We start from the raw sequence: 20,341 nt of genomic DNA, 5'->3' as shown, positions 1-20,341 counted from the left end.
CGGACTTACCTGCGGACAGGTGGCTGCTCGCGCGTGGGCGTCGCGCGTGTGATTACTCGCGCGCTGGAAGAAGCCAATCCAGCAGCCACGCTACAGTATAAGGCGCCCTTGAGCATGGTGACACAGCGGTATTACCCATTATGGCGGCGTAAAGTTCTTCAAACATGGCGATCTTGCCAACTCACCACAGTAGAGGTTTTCATCCAATTCCCGGTCATAGATCGGGACTTAGGCTTAGGGAAAAATATGTTTTAATGTTAATATTTGTAGCTTTTCTTCTTTTATGTTTTGGAGCTTTCTTTTTCGTGCCTGACTTGAGAGATAGGACATATTTAGAGGACGCGTACAAGAGATTTGTTGGTGCCGGAGGCGACATAATGCCAATCAAGGCACCTAAAACACCAATTGTGAAACAAGTAGCAGGTATAATACCTGACATTCGTTAACTTGTAGACTTCATGGCTTCATGGAGGAAACCTTGTGGTATTTTAACGTGGTTTTCACTAATTATCTTCATTCTTTTATTTGCATGTGAACAGACAATCCACAACTCACTAGCGAGAAAAAAGACTCGACACTTGGAGAAATTCGCGGTGAAGGTGGAGACGAAACGGTGATAAGGGTACAAAAAATGTCGGCTTTAAACCACAAGGAGTTGATAGAAAAGATAAAGAAGGAAAAAGAGAAATTTATTCAAGAGAAAAAATCCCAAGAACATGCTGAAAAGCAAGCTAAAATTGAGAAATTAGTCAATAGTTCAAAAGTCGATGATACTGGTGCGAAGGGAATCACTGGAGGAGAGCCTTTGGACGAAATTGCAAAAGAAAGAAGAAACTTTGTTAAAAGGGTAGGTTAAGGAGTTCCTATTGACGTGTTAACGTTTTATTGAGTGCTATTATACTCAGTCACTTTTAGGGTAAAGGAGATTTGCATAATTTGTTTTTTAATTAAGCTTTCGGCTCGTTTGATAAGCTTATGTGGTTATGTTTGTCCTAAGGTTTTTTAAAAAGTTATAAAACTGCGAACTGCATGGTCTTTTATTCCGCGTTAAAAGTTTAATGTATTTTGCTACAGTCCTGATGACAGTTTGCCACGAGTAATTTTTAATGTTTTTCTACTCTTGTTTGTACACGTTCGTAAAACGCTATTTGAAGTATTCTAAAACAATGACGCGATTTATTCTGAATGTTAATTTTTAACTTCCCATTTCGAAACAATGATCAAGATAGATTGGAAATGCGTTGTATTTTTTGTCATCTATACTAAATCTGACTGAAAACAGTGACTTAATTATTTTATGTTATGCTGAAATGTTTAGATTATTTGTTTAGCTGGAGTTTCTTATATTCAGCTGTTATGTTTCACAGGTGTAAAAGACAAAGTAAAATTATGCAATTCATTTTATCACGATTTTAAATATTTCCCCGATTTTAGTGGAACTCCAGCAAGAGCTATTTGCAAGTATTGGCAAAATTCAAAATAATTTGTCAAATAAATTACATGTACCCTATAGCATCTTGGAGTATTTGTTAAATTATAATATTTCCCAATGCCAGTGTGATGGCAAAGGTTCCTAAATCTTTTACCATAGTGAATTTTCAGACCAATTTTTGGTATTACATCCTAAGGCAGCGCTTCTTTGAGATATTACCTGTAGAAATAAAAAATAAGCTTAAATAGGGCTTCCGAAACCTTTTTAAAGCAGGATTGGTGTCACTTGCTCACACAGGTGTAATTGAACAAGTGTTGCCTTCTCAAGATTTAGAGCTGCTAAATATCCTTGTAAAATAATTTAGAGCTGACCAGGAAACCTAGACAACTGACTCAGAGATTTTATTAAGGGCTGGGTAGGAGCAAATTGATCAATCTGTAAGCATAATTTTTTTTGGCCCTATAGAACTTTCCTGCATTCTACTTCAGTGCGTATGAACAATAGCACCAGAACAAGTTGGGGTGGACATTTTCATACATTTCTTGTAGTTTTGTCCACCCTCACCTCGACTTGGCAATTGACCGTTGGAATGCAGGAAAGGTATATTCCCTACCATGGGAGGAGGAAATAAGTGAAGCATGATTTTACCTCTCTGCTTTAGGCATCTCTACTAAATTTATTGCTATAAAGAAGTTGAATTTAAAAATTTTTGCCCTCGTGAGGAAACCAATAATATTGCCTTTATGCCTAAAATAAAAGCCCTGGTAATTGTTTTGTTCACACTTAGTAATTATCTCTCTTAGATGATGGAACATGCATGGTCTGGCTATGTTAACCATGCTTGGGGCAGTAACGAGTTACGACCGATCTCCAAGTCAGGACATTCTGCATCAATTTTTGGGTCCTCGTCATCTGGCGCCACAATTGTTGATGCTTTGGACACCCTTTACCTCATGGGCATGAAGGAAGAGTTTGAAAGAGCCAGGAAATGGGTGGCGATGTCTCTTAGCTTCAATCATGTGAGTATAATCTAGATCTGAAGTAGCACTGTTTCTGTTGTTAGTGGCACCAAATGCTTTGAACAGCCATTTTGACTGTTATAACACAGTCATGTAAATTATATCAGACTTGCTATCAAACGAATTATGCATTAAATTTTGATTACTTTTTAATATCCTAGTATAATGGAAAAGTAAGGGGATATTCCTTTTCAGAACTTATCCAGTTGTGCTTTCTCTTCATAGGCTTCAGATGTATCTGTGTTTGAAACTACAATTCGATTTCTTGGTGGACTTCTGTCAGCCTATGCATTCAGTGGAGACGAGGTTAGCATAATAATATTATTATTACTGACACAACATGAATGTATGTTTGACTCATAAAATTGGGAAATAACTGTGAAATACACAAGAAGAGCTAATGGGATAATTCAACTGGCATCCATTGCAAGTTGCAAATACTGGAATTCGAGGTATGTGGGTAAATTTGACCCAAATTTTGATCAAGAGAAACAAAATATTTAGTTTGACTTAGCAGGGGTCAAGTTATCCAAGTTCGAGTTAACCGAGTAAAAATGGCTGAAAAGTGAGGTCAAATCCAAGGGAAATGGGACTCATTTCCCAGGCGGGGTACTCAAAGTATACATGACGGGTGGGGGGGGGGGGGGTTGGGGGGATGCGACAGAGCTTCATATTGCAAACCCAAAAAAATACACAAGCCTGAAATTTTAGACCCCAAAAAATACCTGGCATCAAAATTTTCAACCCCAAAAAATACAATACTTAAATACATTGTATTGTCTTCTTGATACAGTTTTTCTGGAACACACGGCGCTGAATATTCGTATGAATATTTTTATGATCCACTGATCGCAATGAAAACCCGAAACGAAAAGTTTGCTCGGAGATAAGACCTCAAAAAAATACGTGAATCTTTTTAAGAGCTAAAAAAATATGTGACAGATTCGCGTGTAAAATTTCAACCCCAAAAAAATACGTTGGTCCCCCCTCCCCCCGTCATGTATACTTTAAGTACCCCCCTGGGACTCATTTCAAGTTAGCGGGGGAGTGCAAGTAATCAGAGTTCAAGTTACCAAGGTTATACTGTACTTGTAGTTGTGACTTAGGTACAACTCTTATTATTTTTGTAATGCCTTGTTTTCAGGTATTCAAAGTCAAAGCCAAAGAGGTCGGAGACAAACTTCTGCCAGCATTCAACTCACCAACAGGAATACCATGGGCAATGGTAAATTTTGCCAGGTAGGAACTTGTGATGCCGTCACCAAAATTAATCCGAACCTTTTCATTGGCTTAAAGCAAGATGCCATAAAATTCTGGTAAAGAGCCAGGACTGGACTTAAATTTGTTCAAAAGCCTTCTTTTTGGGGTGTGCTTATTAGGGGGGGAAGGGGGGGGGGTCTTATCATTGGTCCTATCATTGGAAGAGATTTTGCAATTCAAAAAAATGTGTATTTATTTTAAAAATGTAAGGTGCCTTCAAGAATATCCCTTGGTAAAGTAAAGTAAAGATCTTAACATAATGATGTGAAACACAAAAACAGTTTTTTTGTAAGAAATTTTAAATCTGAGTTAATGGAACCGCGTTTTTAGAGGGGGGGGGGAGGGCATTAACAGACTTGTACCATACTGTTTATAAAGCATCAGGGTCGGTTTATACACTACAGGCTGTAATGCTTCCATTACTAGGTGTCCATTTCATAACTGTAGGTGTATGTGTATGTAGCAAGTTGTAAGATCTTATAGAGCAAGTTTGGAATTTTCTTTTTATTTTCTCGTCTCTAGTGGCAGTGGACATAACTGGGGCTGGGCATCAGGCGGATGTTCCATTCTTGCAGAATTTGGCACTATGCACTTGGAGTTTGTTTACCTCTCAAAAATAACAGGAGACCCAATCTATGCTCAAAAGGTGAGCTGTGTAGATAGCATATACACCTTAAAGGTGCTTTGAGAGTAAGGGTGGTTAGCTGAAATAATCCCCCACCCTTGGAGATCCCCGTACATTGTACATAGCTTACATGTAGTTACGGATATTTTTTTGAAGCAATTATTAACTGACAAGATATCATCAAGGCATGCCGGTTAGGTTAACTAAAGAGAACTTAATTTAGTTTTACATCCAAAGTGGTGGTTTCTGGTAAACCCACAGACTACTGAACTAGTAGATTTTATTTCTACTTTCAATCCAGGATTAAAAGTTTACCAAGTGTTTTTAGATTTTTCAGCCATTTCAGATTACCACATCATTTACAAATTAAAGGAATTTGAACATAAACAAAAAAAAAAAGTTACAACTTATAGTAAAGTTTGCAGTTGACACTGTTCCGGGATTATCATTTCCTAATTTTCACAACCACACCCTGAAGATCTAAGCAAAGGCTAACATAGAACTTGAACAATCTGGTCTAGGTTCACAGGGTTCGAGAAGTTCTGGATCAGATAGACAAGCCAAATGGATTGTACCCCAACTATTTAAACCCCAGAAGTGGAGTCTGGGGCTCACGTAAGTTATGAATTATTTACAATATTCTTCTAAAGTAAATTGTGAAGATTAATATGCGATGATTTATATATAAAGTTCAGTTTTCACAAAAGTTGTCCAAGGACAAGATGCTGCTGACAGAAGTTTATCTATTCAATACAAACAATGATATTTATTTATTAACTTACTTTACTGCCCATTGTGGGAGGCGCGGTGACTTGGTGGTTAGCGCGCTCTACTCTGAGTTGAGCGTCCCAGGTTCGAGACCTGGCAGGGGCGCTGCATTGAGTTCTTGGGCAAGACACTTTACTCTCACAGTGCCTCTCTCCACCCTAGGTGTATAAATGGGTAGCAGTGAATTTACTGCTGGGGGGGTAACCCTGCAATGGATTAGCATCCCATCTTAGGGGGTGTAGCAATACTCCTAGTCACTTAATGCTGCGGAAACCGGGATAAGCTCTGGCTGTATGGGCCACTTAGGCTCCCACACAGACTTTAACTTTACCTTACTGCCCATTAGGGTTTACCTTATGTGAATTACTACACTTGGCCAACCTGCCGTACCTTTACCAGAATCTCACTGTTGGCTAATTTATCTCTCTTATCTTGGCCTTAGCAGTTCTACATTGTTTTGAGGCACCCTTTCAAATCAAAATATCCAGAACTGCAGTCCAGTAGCAATTACATTTTTTAGAAAGGAAAACATTACTTTGATCCTATACCGGAAAGGGTAAAATAGATTCAAAGAAAACATTTTTTAATTTTAATTTTGTTATCCTGAACTGGTATCAGGTTATCTGATATTCCAGAAAGTAAATAAACAACTTGTTTCTCTGAACTCAACAGAGCATGTTTCTCTGGGTGCACTTGGAGACAGTTTTTATGAGTACTTGATCAAGTCATGGGTGATGACCGGACAGACAGACAATCAGGCCAGAAAGATGTACGACAAGGCCGTGGAGGTTTGTTTAACTACTTGAAGTGTTATTTTGCGTTGCCAGTACTGGTGATATCACAATAAAACCTGAAAAGAGAAAACATTTCAATCCGTGAATGCTCTGTCTCGTATTACTGACATGCAATCAGATGTGAGGTCATTGTGTGAATTTCAAAAGGAAAAATATAAATGCTCACATTACTCGCAAGATGTTAATCAAACACCCCTATCTAAGTTGTTTATTATTATTTTGGCTTTAAATTTAAGCAGTGCTCTAATTAACAATAAGACTAGGAGCTTGAGTTTTCTATGAGCAAATAGTCATCGAGGTGCAGCCGAGTTGGCTATCAATCAAAGAAAATAGGGAGAGGGGGGGGGGGGTAGTCTCATAGGTTTAGTAGACACTGAAGAATTGCAGTCCAAAACCAAAATTTTTATGCTTTTTAAGCCAAATTTCCAGAATAATTATGAAACTATTATTTCACTTTCCAAGAACAACAATGGGAGAACCAATCAGGTTTGCAGTTTTGTAATAAAACACAGCTGAGAGTTTACTAAAAAAAAACTTTTTATGGGGTAGCACAATAAGTATTTTTTATTGTGGCCCTGAACCACCGACTGAATTGAAATTTTGAGGTGGCAGGTTTTGTGGATGAGGAAAACCGGAGAACCCAGCAAAACCCTTGTAGCAAGGACAAGAACCAACAACAAACTCAACCCACATCTGACGCCGGTTCCAGGAATAAAAACCTGGGCTACATTGGTGGGAAGCAAGAGCTCTCACCACTGCTTTATCCCTGCTCCCTATTAGTTACTAGTTAGGGTTATTGAGTATAAGGGTTTGAAAAAGCATGTGTCCTGTCAGTTATTCCATCTGGTGACCTAGCTACACATATCCCCCTGCAGTATGTGCTAGCATTTGCCACATGCAGTCTGTTTCTTTAGGTTGTCTCTCCCCTCCCCTCCCTCAGTCCAACCAACCCCTCCTTCTTTTACTTCCTTCCTCCCTCTCTTCTTCCCTCCCTCCCACCCTCACTCCCTGTCTTTCTTCCTTCCTTCTTTTCTTCCTAATATTCCTTCTTTTCTTCATTCATTTATTATTAGGCAATAGAAAGAATGTTGGTCAAAAGGTCATCACCATCCAACCTTACATACATTGCGGAGTACAAGTTTGGCAGGCTGGAACACAAGATGGATCACTTGGTAAGACTTTGAATGCAACTTTCCATGTCATCAGAATAAATAGTAAGCATGGAAATGTGCCTTTCACAGTATGCTTGCCTTCTGGTAAACAGCAAAGAATGCCAGTCATCACAGTTCACATAAAAAAAATTTCTATTTGTTTTTTTTAGGCATGTTTCACTGCTGGAATGTTTGCTCTTGGAGCCAAAGGTTCAAGAAATGAGAAGCACTTCATCAACCTTGGAGGAGAGATTGCTAACACTTGTCATGAGTCATACCGCAAAACAGGTAATGGAGTAACTCTTAAGATTATATGCAACACTTGTTTTAAAGTGCCTTTATCAGGTTATACAATCATGTACTATCTATAACATGTGTCAACCTAATGGTTACAGTGAAAGTGTGTGTTAGTCCGCAGCTTGAGTCCTCTGGGTTTGAGCCCTGACTGTGGCTATGGTGTTGTTCTTGGGCAAACAATTTTACTCTCATGGTGGCCCTTTCTATGCAAGGGAATAAATTGGTACTAGCGAATTGTTAGCTGGGAAGTTTTGCAGAAATGCTGGGGTATGCCCTATAGTGGACTTAAACGTCCAGGCCAGTGAGAGCAGCAATACTATTAGTTGGTTCTTCCTCCTGAAAATGGCACCAGATCCTTTCAATTGCAACAGACTTTACCTCTAAGTACAGCTTGTAACCTCTAACTGTATTTCTGCAGCTACTGGTATTGGTCCAGAGGCATTTAGATTTGAGGGCCCGCACGAGGCAGTAGGTCTACGGAGTAATGAGAGATACTACATCCTTCGACCTGAAGTTATTGAGGCATACTTCTACATGTGGCGCTTCACACATGATCCCAAATATCGGGAATGGGCCTGGGAGGCAGCTCAGGTTAGTAACAATAAGTTTAATTCTTACTTGAATACTCTAAACCTAACAAGCCCCGATATATGCAGTCCTCTGGAATAATATTATAAAAAAACCCTCAAAGAACTGGCCATTTATCACTGCAACTTTTGATACACAAACTCTGCTCAATCAACTAATGTGTTTTTCACTGCTATCAATCATTTAAGCACGCGTCACCTTTCAGGAAACATATGCTCATTTAATCAATTAGTTAAGTCATGTCTGTGGGTTGATTTGTGTGTGTGTTTTTTTTTTTTTGCATTCTGTTTGTTTCTGGTTTTTAAGGTTTGTTGGCTCTCACCATAATAATATTATGCTTAACAAAAAACATGTAATGTATCTTTTACAGAAGTCTGAAATAATAGATTATGACTGCCCTATTGCCAGCAATTTGGCCTACAACTGTTATCTTAAATTTAGTGAGTTGATAACCTATCAGATGTATTAATCAAGGTTTTATATACAGTAATTGTGTCTTTTTCGTTTTTGTTTTTTAGAACATTGAGAAGTACTGTCGTGTTGGTGTAGGATACTGTGGAATAAGAGATGTTGCCACAGCAGCAGTCTCACATGACGATGTCCAACAGAGTTTTTTCTTGGCGGAAACACTGAAGTACTTGTATTTGATATTTTCTGAGGACAGCCTTATTCCATTGGACCACTGGGTCTTCAACACAGAAGCCCATCCACTGCCGATCATTGGCAAAATGCAGAGTAGATAGTTAGGATGTCTTCTTTTACTACTCTTCCCAGGAGATGGTACGGTATAACCCAAGATTTTTACGTCATCTTTACAGTGATTAAAAGTGCATCACGGGTTTCATCTAGCTGTACCACAAGATCAACTTATTTTACATTGTTGTTTTGAAAGACTGTGACATAACTTTTGGAAAATTGTCAAAAACCTCATTATTAGTAGGTTTATTAAATAAACAAAATAATACATGTTTGCTTGGAGATATGAAATTTCTTTTCTCCTTTTTTTTTAAATTGATATCTCACTTGTTCACTGTGCTCATGCACTTGCGATCGTGAGATATCCATTTGAACACCTGAAGAAAAATTTCATATCTCCACGCAACCATGTATTATCCTCTGTATATAATATGCAACCACTGTAAGGAGGAAAAAATCTTTATAAGTGTAGCAGTCTGCTGGGAAGAGTACTAAATGTGTTCAAATTAAATAGCGCACGTATAGATTTTGGAAACCTTACATGTACAGAGTAGCTTAAATTTTCCAAATACTGTAGTAGATTTAGCAATATTCGCACGACTTAAAAAATGTAAAAATTATTTTAATATGAGTATGGTAACAATACTACTCATAATAATACTGGGATTGTAACAAGTTTAGTCTGAATTGTTTGCATATTTCCTGTACATTTTTCAATTCACCCTAAGAAGAAAATATTGACTGATTCATGTAAGCAAACGTTGTGACCCCAGGTGGTTCACACTTATAAAATAAGCATAAACATTATAACTGAGGACAAGCATAAGCACAAGAACATTCACACTTGCAATAAGCACAACACCAGGTTACGTTAACATGCTTGTTCCAGCTTTTATTTCTTGATCTTTTGCTTTAATGCAGTTTTCAATTGAGTATCGTAAAACCGAAACCAAAGTAATCACTCTGGCCAATCACAAAGAACACAGACAATCCAGTGAACCAATCAAAACTCGAAGCAAATACATGTAGCTGGCACGAAGCGCGGGAAAACGTGCGCAAGCGAGTCACGATTGGTTTTGGTTTTAGTTCTGATTGGCTGAGAAAGTGGCGCGAGATTTTTTAGCCAATCAGTAAGTGTAGTAATGAAAAACCAAAGCAAACACAATTAACTTTCGACACTCAAGTGAAAACCGCTCTATTTCTCAATCTCATGATTCATGACCCTTACCAGGAGGACAATGGGGAGGAGCGTGGAAGGAAATTCTTTAACCCCTCCTCCAGTGCCGGAAATTACTGTCAGTCATCCTACACTGTCTGATCAAATATACCAAAATGTCCTGCCAATTTTGCAATATGTTCGGACATTATCCGAGAACTTACATGACTACGTCATGGAAAATTTTTAACGTGTTTGATTTGAAATGCGAATTGATGTCCAACCAATTTTCTACTGTCCGTTTAAAATAAAAGTTTGGAAGGACACATGTCCTTTAAGTAAGAAAATTATTTCCAGCACTGCTCCTCATACTCCTTGTGGCTTGGATATGCTTGGGTATGCCATAGTTTGCCTGGACACAGAGGCTAAAGTGGCATACACATTAGCAGTCCTTGGCATTGCATGATTGAAGTCAATTGTTTTGGAGGACACTGATCTCGTGATGGTGTTGTCACTGAAAATTTACTGGCTTACTCTTGAACTTTTTTTACACTGGTTCCCACTGGTGAAATAAGGAAATGAGCACAAGGATAAGGAACTGTCTTGTTCTTACTTTACCCAGGATTTTCTTGTGCCTATGCTTGCGCTTATCTTGCAATTTTCATCTAATTTGCGATAATAACATTATACGAAGGCAAATGTGTCAGACATCTTATATTGTTGATCCAGAGTTTAATATTTGGGTTATCTGAATATTTATGTAAAAAGAGTTAAAAGGGAAGAACCTGATAAAAATTAGGAGGAAAGTGGCAAATCAAACTTAGTGGTAGCTGTGGAGGGTTTCCGGGGAAATCCTGTTCTAGCAGGTATTTTTGTGGGGTTAAATCTAAGGTGCACTTTGTATGAAAGGTTGGAATTTAATTTTTATATCATATATTATGTCATCCCTTGCTTTATTTCATTTCATTTGAAGGATTTTATTTTTGGGTTTTTTTTTTTTTGCATGAACAGTTTTTTTGAGGTATTCAATTGTAGCTTCATTTGCATATCCTGTCATTTGATCCCTTCAGTACCTACCTCTTCGTTTTACCAGGAACCAAGTGTTTTGCCATAATGAGAACTTTGAAAACTCATTATATTTAAGTTTTTGAATATATATATATGATCATGTCAGTGCCCAAGACTAGATGGTATTTTGTACTCCAGCTTTGAAAAAATCTATCTGGCCCACCCTCACCAGTGTTAGCATAGAGCAGTTTTCACTTGAGTGTCGAAATTAATTCACGTTTGCATTGGTTTTGCATTACTACGTTCAGTGATTGGTTTAAAACTCTCGCGCCACTTTCTTAGCCAATCGGAAGTAAATCCAAAACCATTGAGTTTTGATTGGTTCACTGAATTGTCTGAGTTCTTTGTGATTGACTTAAGTGATAACTTTGGTTTTGGTTTTACGACATTCAATTGAAAACTTCTCTATTTATCTCTACCTAGAATGATAAGGGTTGAGTCTGTACAGGTCATTATACAGTGAAACCAATTTATTTTCTTCTTATAAAAAATGAAGACATTGAACAACTTTGCATTGTCAATATACTACTCTAAAGTAGGTTAATACATAGTTTAAAACGACACACAATGTCAAGCAGGAAAATGCATAGTGAAAATTGCTGCAGTGGTAGAAAAAGGTGTAGGCTTTAAATAATTAATTGCCAATTGTAAAGGGAGCTTAGATGCTTTGGCTCACAATACATGTAGGCTGTCAACTGCCAAATCAGATAATTTCAAAATCAAATATCGCCTTGAGTCAAATATGGCCATTTTCAAGCCCTCATAAAAAATGAGTTTTTTGTTGTATTCACAACTTTTGCCATGTTTGATGCCATTGTAAATCATCAAACATTTACATAGAATAGCACAGTCAGCAATAAAAAAATACAGTCTTATTACAGTTACATGTACATTTATAAGTGGGTATAGTTAGAACAAATGTTGAAAGCCTGATCTTTTATACATCGTATGCATGGTAATGTACATATTATCAACAAGTTAGCAGGTTTGGAAGCCTACTTGTATAAACTGGGAATACTGTTAATGTCCGGGGGGGGGGGACTCCCATATTAAAGGGACGGGGATGCTCGTCAGAAATTTTGAAAAGAACCCCTAAAAGAGACCAATCTGGGCGTGGCTCAAGCTATTTTAGACCCCTAAAAGATACCAAAATTCTGAGAAATAAAACTTATATTGGTATATTTCTTCGTGTGTAACCCTAAACGAGACCCTGACGGCTAAAAATATTGTCATTTTCTTGCATTTTCCCCAGAACACCCTAAGCGAGACCCAAAGTCCGAAATTTATACCCCTAAGCGAGACGACGAGCATCCCCGTCACTCTCATATGGGAGTCCCCCCCCCCCCCCCCCGGGGTTAATGTTTAGTGTAACAGTGAGCTTCCATAAATTTTTGTGAATACAGGTACATTTTAAAATCAGCAATGAATGCGGCCTGGAGTTGGCAATTCAAAACTTATCTGCAAAAATAGAAAGACTAAATAATCCATAAGCGTCAAACCTTTTTTGCCGACAGTCAATAGTTTTCTTTCACATATGGCAGCAAAAAACATACAGTTGTGTAACTAAATACCTGTGGTTTTATGTTGCTGAGCATTGTTAATAGGACAAGTGAAAATTCCAGCACCATTTGTAGAATTTGAAGTTGCAACGAATAATAAACAATGAATTTTTCGAGTCTTAAGATATATATATTTTTTTTTTCATGGCTTTCTTTCCTAGCCTTCATCATTTTGAAAACTTCAAGCTACACTTTTTAGGGTGTATTAAATAGTCCTTATTGAACGGATACCAGCAGCAGCACAATTAAAAACATGCTACATGACTAAATGCTGATGGGTGATGACAAAGCATCATGTAATTAAAATTGGTTTTAATGGTGAGTTCCTTACGGAACTCATTTTATCTGAGGGCAGCATATTGACCTCGTGCTAGATTATTATGTCCTACTTGGGTGGTGAGTTCCTTATGGAGCTCGTGTTATCTGAGGGCAGCATATGACCTCGTGCTAGATTATTCTTTCTAACTTGTGTGGTGGGTTCCTTATGGAACAGTCGTATGATCTGAGGGCAGCATATTAACCTCGTGCTAGATTATTCTGTCCTACTTGGGTGGTGAGTTCCTTATGGAACTCGTGTTATCAGAGGGCAGCATATTGACCTTGCGCTAGATTATTCTGTCCTACTTGGGTGGTGAAGTCCTTATGGAACTCTTGTTATCTGATGGCAACATATTGACCTCGTGCTAGATTATTCTGTCCTACTTGGGTGGCAGTTCCTTATGGAACTCGTGTTACGTGAGGGCATATCCTCGTGCTAGATTATTCTGTCCTACTTGGGTGGCGAGTTTCTTATGGAACTCGTGTTATCTGAGGGCAGCATATTGACCTCGTGCTAGATTATTCTGTCCTACTTGGGTGGTGAGTTCCTTATGGAACTCGTGTTATCTGAGGGCAGCATATTGACCTTGCGCTAGATTATTCTGTCTTACTTGGGCGATGACGTTCCTTATGGAACTCATTTTATCTGAGGGCAGCATATTGACCTCGTGCTAGATTATTCTATCTAACTTGGGTCGTGGGTTTCTTTTGGAACTCATGTTATCTGAGGTGCAGGATATTAACCTCGTGCTAGATTACGATGTCTTACTTGGGTGGTGAGTTCCTTATGGAACTCATGTTATTTGAGGGAAACATTGAACTCGTGCTAGATTATTCTGTCTTACTTGGGAAGTGAGTTCCTTTTGAAAATCATGTTATGTTATCTTAAGAAAGCATTTTGACCTCGTGTTAGATTTTTCTTTCTCTTTTGGGTGGTGAGTTCCTTATGGCCCTTATGGAACTCATGTTATCTGAGGGCAGCATTTTAACCTTGTGCTAGCTTGGTTTGTCAGTTTCTTTTTGAACTTATGTTATAACTCATGTTATCTGAGGGCAGCGTATTGACCTTGTGCTAGATTATTCTGTCTTATTTGGGCGGTGAGTTTCTTTTGGAACTCATGGTATCTGAGGGCAGCCTATTGACCTCGTGCTAGATTATTCTGTCTTACTTGGGTGGTCGGTTTCTTTTGAAACTCGTGTTATCTGAGTGCAGCATATTAACATCGTGCTAGATTATTATATCTAACTTGGGTGATGAGTTCCTTATGGAACTCGTTATCTCAAGGCAGTATATTGACCTCGTGCTAGACTGCTTTTCTGTCCTACTTGGGTGGTGAGTTCCTTATGGAGCTCGTGTTATCTGAGGGCAGCATATGACCTCGTGCTAGATTATTCTTTCTAACTTGTGTGGTGGGTTCTTTATTGAACTCATATTATCTCAGGGCAGCATATGACTTCGTGCTAGATTATTTCCTTATGGAACTCATGTCATTAGAGGGAAGCATATTGACCTCGTGCTAGACTATTCTGTCTTATTTGGGTAGTGTGTTCCTTTTGGAACTCGTGTTATCTAAGGGCAGCATATTAACCTCGTGCTAGATTGTTATGTCTTACCAGGTTTGTGAGTTTCTTTTTGAACTTATGTTATCCGATGGCAGCATGTTGATTTCGCGCGTATCGTGCTAGATAATTATATTACTTGGGTGGTGTGTTCCTTATGGAACTCATTTTATCTGAGGGCAGTATATTAACCTCGTGCTAGATCCTTCTGTCTAACTAGAGTGGTGAGATCCTTATGAAACTCATGCTATCTGAGGGCAACATACTAACTTCGTGCTATATTATTCTGTCTTACTTGGGTGGTAAGTTCCTCGTTACATCTTTACGCCGATTTATGTGTGAGGTCGTTAAGTATTCATATATTCAACCTATTGAGGGCAGCATATTGGCCTCGTACAAGATTATTACGTCTGACGGGTGTTGTGGGTTTCTTTTGGAACTCATGTTATATGAGGGCAGCACATTAACCTCGTGCTAGATTATTATTTCTTATTTGTGTGGTGAGTTCCTTATGGAACTCTTGTTTTTTTTGGGGGGCAGAAAATCAGCCTCGCGCTAGACTATTCCCTCTAACTTGGGTAATGAGTTCTTTACAAAACTCTTGTTATCCGAGGGCAGCATATTGACCTCATGCTAGATTACAGAGGCGGCGGATCGTTTTGGAACGTGAGAGGGCTAAGACTGTCCTTACAATATTCGGCATGCAGGTTTTCATCTTTGGAGCAACTTTTTTCTGCTCTATAAACTTTTTGTTTTCTAAACAGTTTCTGGACCGAAGATCTCCGAAGATTCTCCGATTGTTGTTCGAAGGCTATGCGAACGTTTTCGATCATTTTTTCTTACTTTTTTAAAGATAAACGAAGTTTCCCGAAAACTTTCAAATAAGTTTAGAAGATGTTAGAACACACTCACGAGAAAGAATATCTTGACTAACCAATTTTAGCTGCGCATGCGATATTTTCGGCACCAAAACGTGGAAGGGCCAACAGCCTCCCTGCCCCCCCTCCCCCCTGCTCTGCCGCCTATGGATTGTTATGTCTTACTTGGGTGGTGAGTTCCTTATGGAACTAGCATTTTCCATAATTGTTTCAAATGTCATCAGCCTAGTGAAGCATGTGTACTGTGTATCAATCTCCATGGTTTTGAATATCAACCAGCATAAACAAATGCCGATCGAACATTTATATTTACATTGACAAAATGCAATCATACCAACTGAAAAAGGATTTTTCCCATTTCTGTAATTGCTGAAGTTGCTATCTCTTTTACTTGTGTCTTGACACATTTGCCATCCATTAAAGCTGGGGGCATAAAAAGCCCCAATTAATTACTTGAGAATAAATAAAGTATCTATCTAAGTGTGTACTGGTGACTACTCAACAGATTGTCAGTTGAGTATGAAATGAGAGAGGTTTCATCGTTAGGTTTTGCCACTAAACCCGTTTTATCAGGGGGTATGCATAGAGCGGTTTTCACTTGAGTGTCGAAAGTAAATTGCGTTAGCTTTGGTTTTGCATTACTACACTTAGTGATTGGCTAAAAAATCTTGCGCCACTTTCTCAGCCAATCAGGAGTAAAACCAAAACCAATCGTGACTCGCTCGCGCACGTTTTCCCGCGCTTCGTGCCAGCTACATGTACTTGCTTCGAGTTTTGATTGGTTCACTGGATTGCTTGTGTCGTTTGTGATTGGCCAGACTGATTACTTTGGTTTTGGTTTTACGACACTCAATTGAAAACTGCTCTATGGTCATCTGTGATCTCATCAGCAGCCAAGTGCACAATATGGTGGTTGGTTTATCCGTTCATTATAAATTTCTGTTTGAGTGTTGCACCGTCAGTCCTTGTGTTCAGACCCGGTGAAAATGATGCCACACTGATTTTTCTTTGGCATGCCTCTGTTGCCAAACCCTGCTTTGCCATGATAGTATACAATCAAACCTCCTGTGGTAGACACCCTTGGGAGCTGAAAAAGTGTCCACTTTGGAGAGGTGTCAGCTTATGCAAGGACCATAGCTAAGTGTCCCCTTACTGGAGGTGGAGGTGTCCACCTATGGAAGGTGTCTGTAAGCTGTCAGCAAATGGAGGTTTTTCAGTTGTATTTTCCTCCTTTGGTCAGGATATGAATGAGCTTCACTCCAGAGGCTGGGTGTATTCTTTATCAAAATCTGTTCTTGAAATTGTCATACTGCCATATCGGACCCCACTTAGGCGTCGCTTGGCTTTCTTTGTCAAATCTTTGTCAATTGTTAACACCTTGAACCGGGACATTGCTACTTTGTCGTCCTCTTTGGATCTTGTGAGGTCAATTTCATCTCCCTCATTTACCTAAGATACAGGAAGCACAAAGTGTTAGCACATGCCACAGCTGAATATTCCTCAGAATTAACATGACAAGGCAGTGGTGGATCCAGAAGTGGGGAGCCTGATCATTGAGACCCAAGAAGGAGGGGGGGGGGGGGGGGGGGGCTTTCAAAAATAATTGTTCTCGGCTCTACGGGCCTCTATTTGGCCTAAAAATAAGGTGGGGGCCCATGCCTCTCCCTTAGATCTGCCACTACAAGGGGTTAATTGGTAATGCATGGTAACCTAGGCCATTCAAGTCCTAGTTTAGAAAGGCAACTGTTCATAGAGTGAGGTAGCACCCTGCTGTAGTTTATAATGCCATTTCTGGTCATAATTTGTGGACTTCTGCATGCGTACTAAATGCCAGTCCTTGTGTGTTGGAGAATAAAAACCTTGTGTTGCTCCGCTGAGTTTGTTCTCTGAATATTCTGTTCATAAATCCTGATTCCTTGGACCCGAAACTACAACACACCTCCTTCCCCTTTCCAGTGTAATTTTAGTCAACATATAAGTGAGGTAACTGAGTATTGCAAGGCAAGAAATCAGAGGAGCCACATGGCTTATGGGTAAGGCAGCTTAACTTCAGTTTCTGTGCCATGAAGAAACTAAAGTCACTATGGAAATATTCCTGCCACTGCACCCAAATTGGTTGATTAACAAGGTGGATGAATATAGGCTCTCAGATCAATGGATTTGGCCATAAAAATCACACAGATTGTGGACTTTCGGAACAAATTGAGTGGTTTAGGACTGACTGACTACCTTGAAGTTAAGATCATGGATCCTAAACCAAGTTTGGATAACAGATCTTTTATCAGTCTTGTCAGTTGGTATTATTGCATTTTGTCTATGTAAATGTAAATTTTGTTTAAAGTGGTCATGCACTTAGCTTCATATCTCATCGAGACAGCTAGGCTATATATAAAGTATGGCTGAGGATTTGAACTTGGGATGACCAAGAACAAATCCAGCTAGTGGCAGGTTGGAGGGTTTGAACCCGGGACCTCTGGATCACAACACCAGCGCCTTAAACCACTCGGCACACTGCCTCCTTTCTATTGTTTTTTTACTTTTTTCATGATCTGAATACAAATAGTGGCAGATGACAGATTGGGCTAAGCACAAGAATGAATTGGCAGGTTTGTGTACTCTAATACACAACCTCATCTACCCCATCACAAGCTACTCATATTCAGCTACATAAGTATAAAGTGAAACAATGCAATAATGTTATATGCTCACTTCTGATGCTGCTTTGCTTGTTATCTGTTTATTGACATATACATTTCTGGAAACAACATAGTCTTTCACTTTGCTGTAAATCATGTAAACAAGAAATAGGTTAATGTTTTGAAGTTGATAAACAAAAAAAGCTGAAAAAATTAAAGGCAGTGTCCATGAGTTGTTTATACTTTGGTGGTTAATTGACATGTTTAACTTACTTGTGTGGCTAGGTTAGACCTTTTAAGTTATGGCTTTGTAAAATAAGGGAAGGGGAGGAAGGAGCCCCCCCTCCTCAAATATAAAACTATCCCCAAACACCTCCCCCCCCCCCCCTTCTCATCTATAACACTCAAGCCCCCGTCAAAACACGTTTGAGGAAAAATTGTCCAAGTTTCATTATCGTAATTTTAAGATATGGTAACAAATACTTTAAAATTATTGTAACCAATGTATGAAACAAGTTAAGAGAATTTCTATCTTGGCCAATGTTGGCCACAAACCTTCTTCCGATGCCCAGGGCACTGGCAAGCACTCGGTCCACTCGCAAAGATGGAACAACTAAATCGAGCTTTTTTCCACGAAGATCGGCCCCTGAATCATCAGAAGTGTTCTCGTTTGATTGATCCACGTTACTACCTTCTATGGGGCAAAAGCAGCCCCTGTGAAGGCGTAGTATAATGGTTTTAAACAAGTCAACCTTTCTTCGTTGAAACATTGCCGCCATGTTTACGTTCGTTCGCAGTCCTTATCGGTCGGAGTTGACGTCACGCAATCCACAGTTGGTGGCCAAAGCGACTGAGGGGTAACGCTGTCCCAAAGATGCTCGAAATGTCCCAAAAAGTTGCTCGAAATTTCATAATTTAAAAGGGGCTCGATATCTGCTTCAAAATCTAAAACGTTGCTCGAAAGTTGCTCTAAAAATTCCTAAATGATGCTTTTTATCAAGAAAATAGCTGGTCTTTTCTGTCACGCCGCGAGAAAAATAAATCCAAACCTATTGAATAAAAAACCCCAAGAATATTACAGGTTGTAGAAAACTACAATATAATCTACTTGTCCAAGTCTCAGGTCTGTACGGTATTCCGTACTCGAGTTATTGCAATTTGCCTAGAGTAGGGTATTCTTGGTTTTCACGTGACGTCATCAAAATTGGAAAATCCAGAATCGCGAGTTTCATGACTTTTTACCCTTTACTGGCTATTAGACGTCATCAACATATCTTATTGAAGGTTTTCAGCTCATTAGCATCCGCTGTTTTTGAGATATAACATTTTGAATTTCGGAGTTTTGCGTCACACGACATCAGAATGGCCCCCTGAAGGCTGTCACGTATACTTTTAAAAAAATGCTTCATCCTGTGATTTTTAACGATCTGAACAATTGAGGTTTTACAAGAAATGTTTATGTAAGTGTTTACGTATTCACGAAGGTGAACTGACCGCTTTTTATAGCAGAAGTGAATGCCAGATGTTTTCATTCATTTCCGGCGGCCATCTTGGTGCCCCTTCACACGGACTCCAGCATGGAATTTCCATACTGTGCTCTCCAAAATTTCGTGAAACATTTTAACGGATAACTCGAGTACGGAATACTGTACAGACCTGAGACTTGGACACGTAGACTATCTAGTAATTTTCTACAACCTGTAACTGATTCTTGTTGTTTTTTTTTTTACTCAAAAGATTTAGATATTTTTTTGCAGCGTGTAACAGTGTCGTTACTTGCGTGACAGTGAAAACCAGCAATTAGCCTGGGGCGCAGTAAAAAAATAGGGCCCCAATGGGTCCATGTGTTTTGCTGCTAGAGCAAAGTCTTAGGGAACATGTTGATGAAAGACAAGTGAGTCGAGATTGAAATCCAACGTCTTTTATTGTCTGTCACTTGTGTGCAGGTTAATAATTGCACTATATTGTAGTCACTTTGTGTTAATTCAATCCTGATAATTTTACTGATCAATGTTATGTTGAAATCAAAGACAGCAAACATAATTTAATTACTAGTAAGTTAACGTAATGTCTGACATGATTGTCTCTTTGATAAAAAACAGTAACTCTTAACATTATAAAAAAATCTCAATGAACTCAATGTGATTCTTTTAGTGGCGTTATCTCACTGGTTACCGTTAGTTGTATTTGGAATCATTGTCACAATGGTAGCGTTTTAACAACAACGAAAAAGACAGAATCTATTGACCTTATAAGAACTCAATGTGATATATTTATTAGTGACAAGACAGTGGTTCTTTAACTACTTTCACCCACTGGAACAACTAACTCTTAACAAACTTGTTGTGTCACCCTGAGTTAAATATGCAAAATTCAGAAATTATAAATAATCGCACGCGCACCGGCGTACAACAACAGAAAGACGGCGTTGAACGTAACGCAAAGTTCATTTTGAAAGCGAAAGTTTACAAATAATTATTATCATTCGTCAGTCATCCCTTCACGCATGAACACTCGTCGAATTTCAGTGTCTTCA

At 38.9% G+C, this 20,341-nt stretch overlaps 2 protein-coding genes across 2 annotated transcripts; one reads left to right on the top strand and one right to left on the bottom strand.

The window, feature by feature from the left end:
• Window positions 1-92: 92 nt before the first annotated feature.
• Window positions 93-12,530, top strand: LOC144657347 (mannosyl-oligosaccharide 1,2-alpha-mannosidase IA-like). Its single transcript, XM_078517688.1, has 13 exons — window positions 93-423; window positions 540-847; window positions 2,236-2,451; window positions 2,677-2,757; window positions 3,596-3,690; window positions 4,234-4,357; window positions 4,858-4,951; window positions 5,777-5,892; window positions 6,972-7,070; window positions 7,220-7,337; window positions 7,765-7,937; window positions 8,453-11,879; window positions 12,221-12,530. The coding sequence occupies exons 1-12, from the start codon at window positions 165-167 to the stop codon at window positions 8,675-8,677; spliced, it is 1,908 nt and encodes a 635-aa protein (XP_078373814.1). The 5' UTR covers window positions 93-164; the 3' UTR covers window positions 8,678-11,879; window positions 12,221-12,530.
• A 2,825-nt stretch (window positions 12,531-15,355) lies between these two features.
• Window positions 15,356-19,803, bottom strand: LOC144657390 (uncharacterized). Its single transcript, XM_078517740.1, has 3 exons — window positions 18,361-19,803; window positions 17,879-17,951; window positions 15,356-16,618 (listed from the first exon to the last, which is right to left on the bottom strand). The coding sequence occupies exons 1-3, from the start codon at window positions 18,582-18,584 to the stop codon at window positions 16,424-16,426; spliced, it is 492 nt and encodes a 163-aa protein (XP_078373866.1). The 5' UTR covers window positions 18,585-19,803; the 3' UTR covers window positions 15,356-16,423.
• Window positions 19,804-20,341: the final 538 nt, after the last annotated feature.

The sequence above is a fragment of the Oculina patagonica genome, chromosome 6, assembly GCF_052425735.1.
Source record: "Oculina patagonica isolate OP01 chromosome 6, crgOcupat, whole genome shotgun sequence".
Classification (NCBI taxonomy): Eukaryota; Metazoa; Cnidaria; class Anthozoa; order Scleractinia; family Oculinidae; genus Oculina; species Oculina patagonica.
This window is presented reverse-complemented; position numbering and strand designations above follow the sequence as displayed.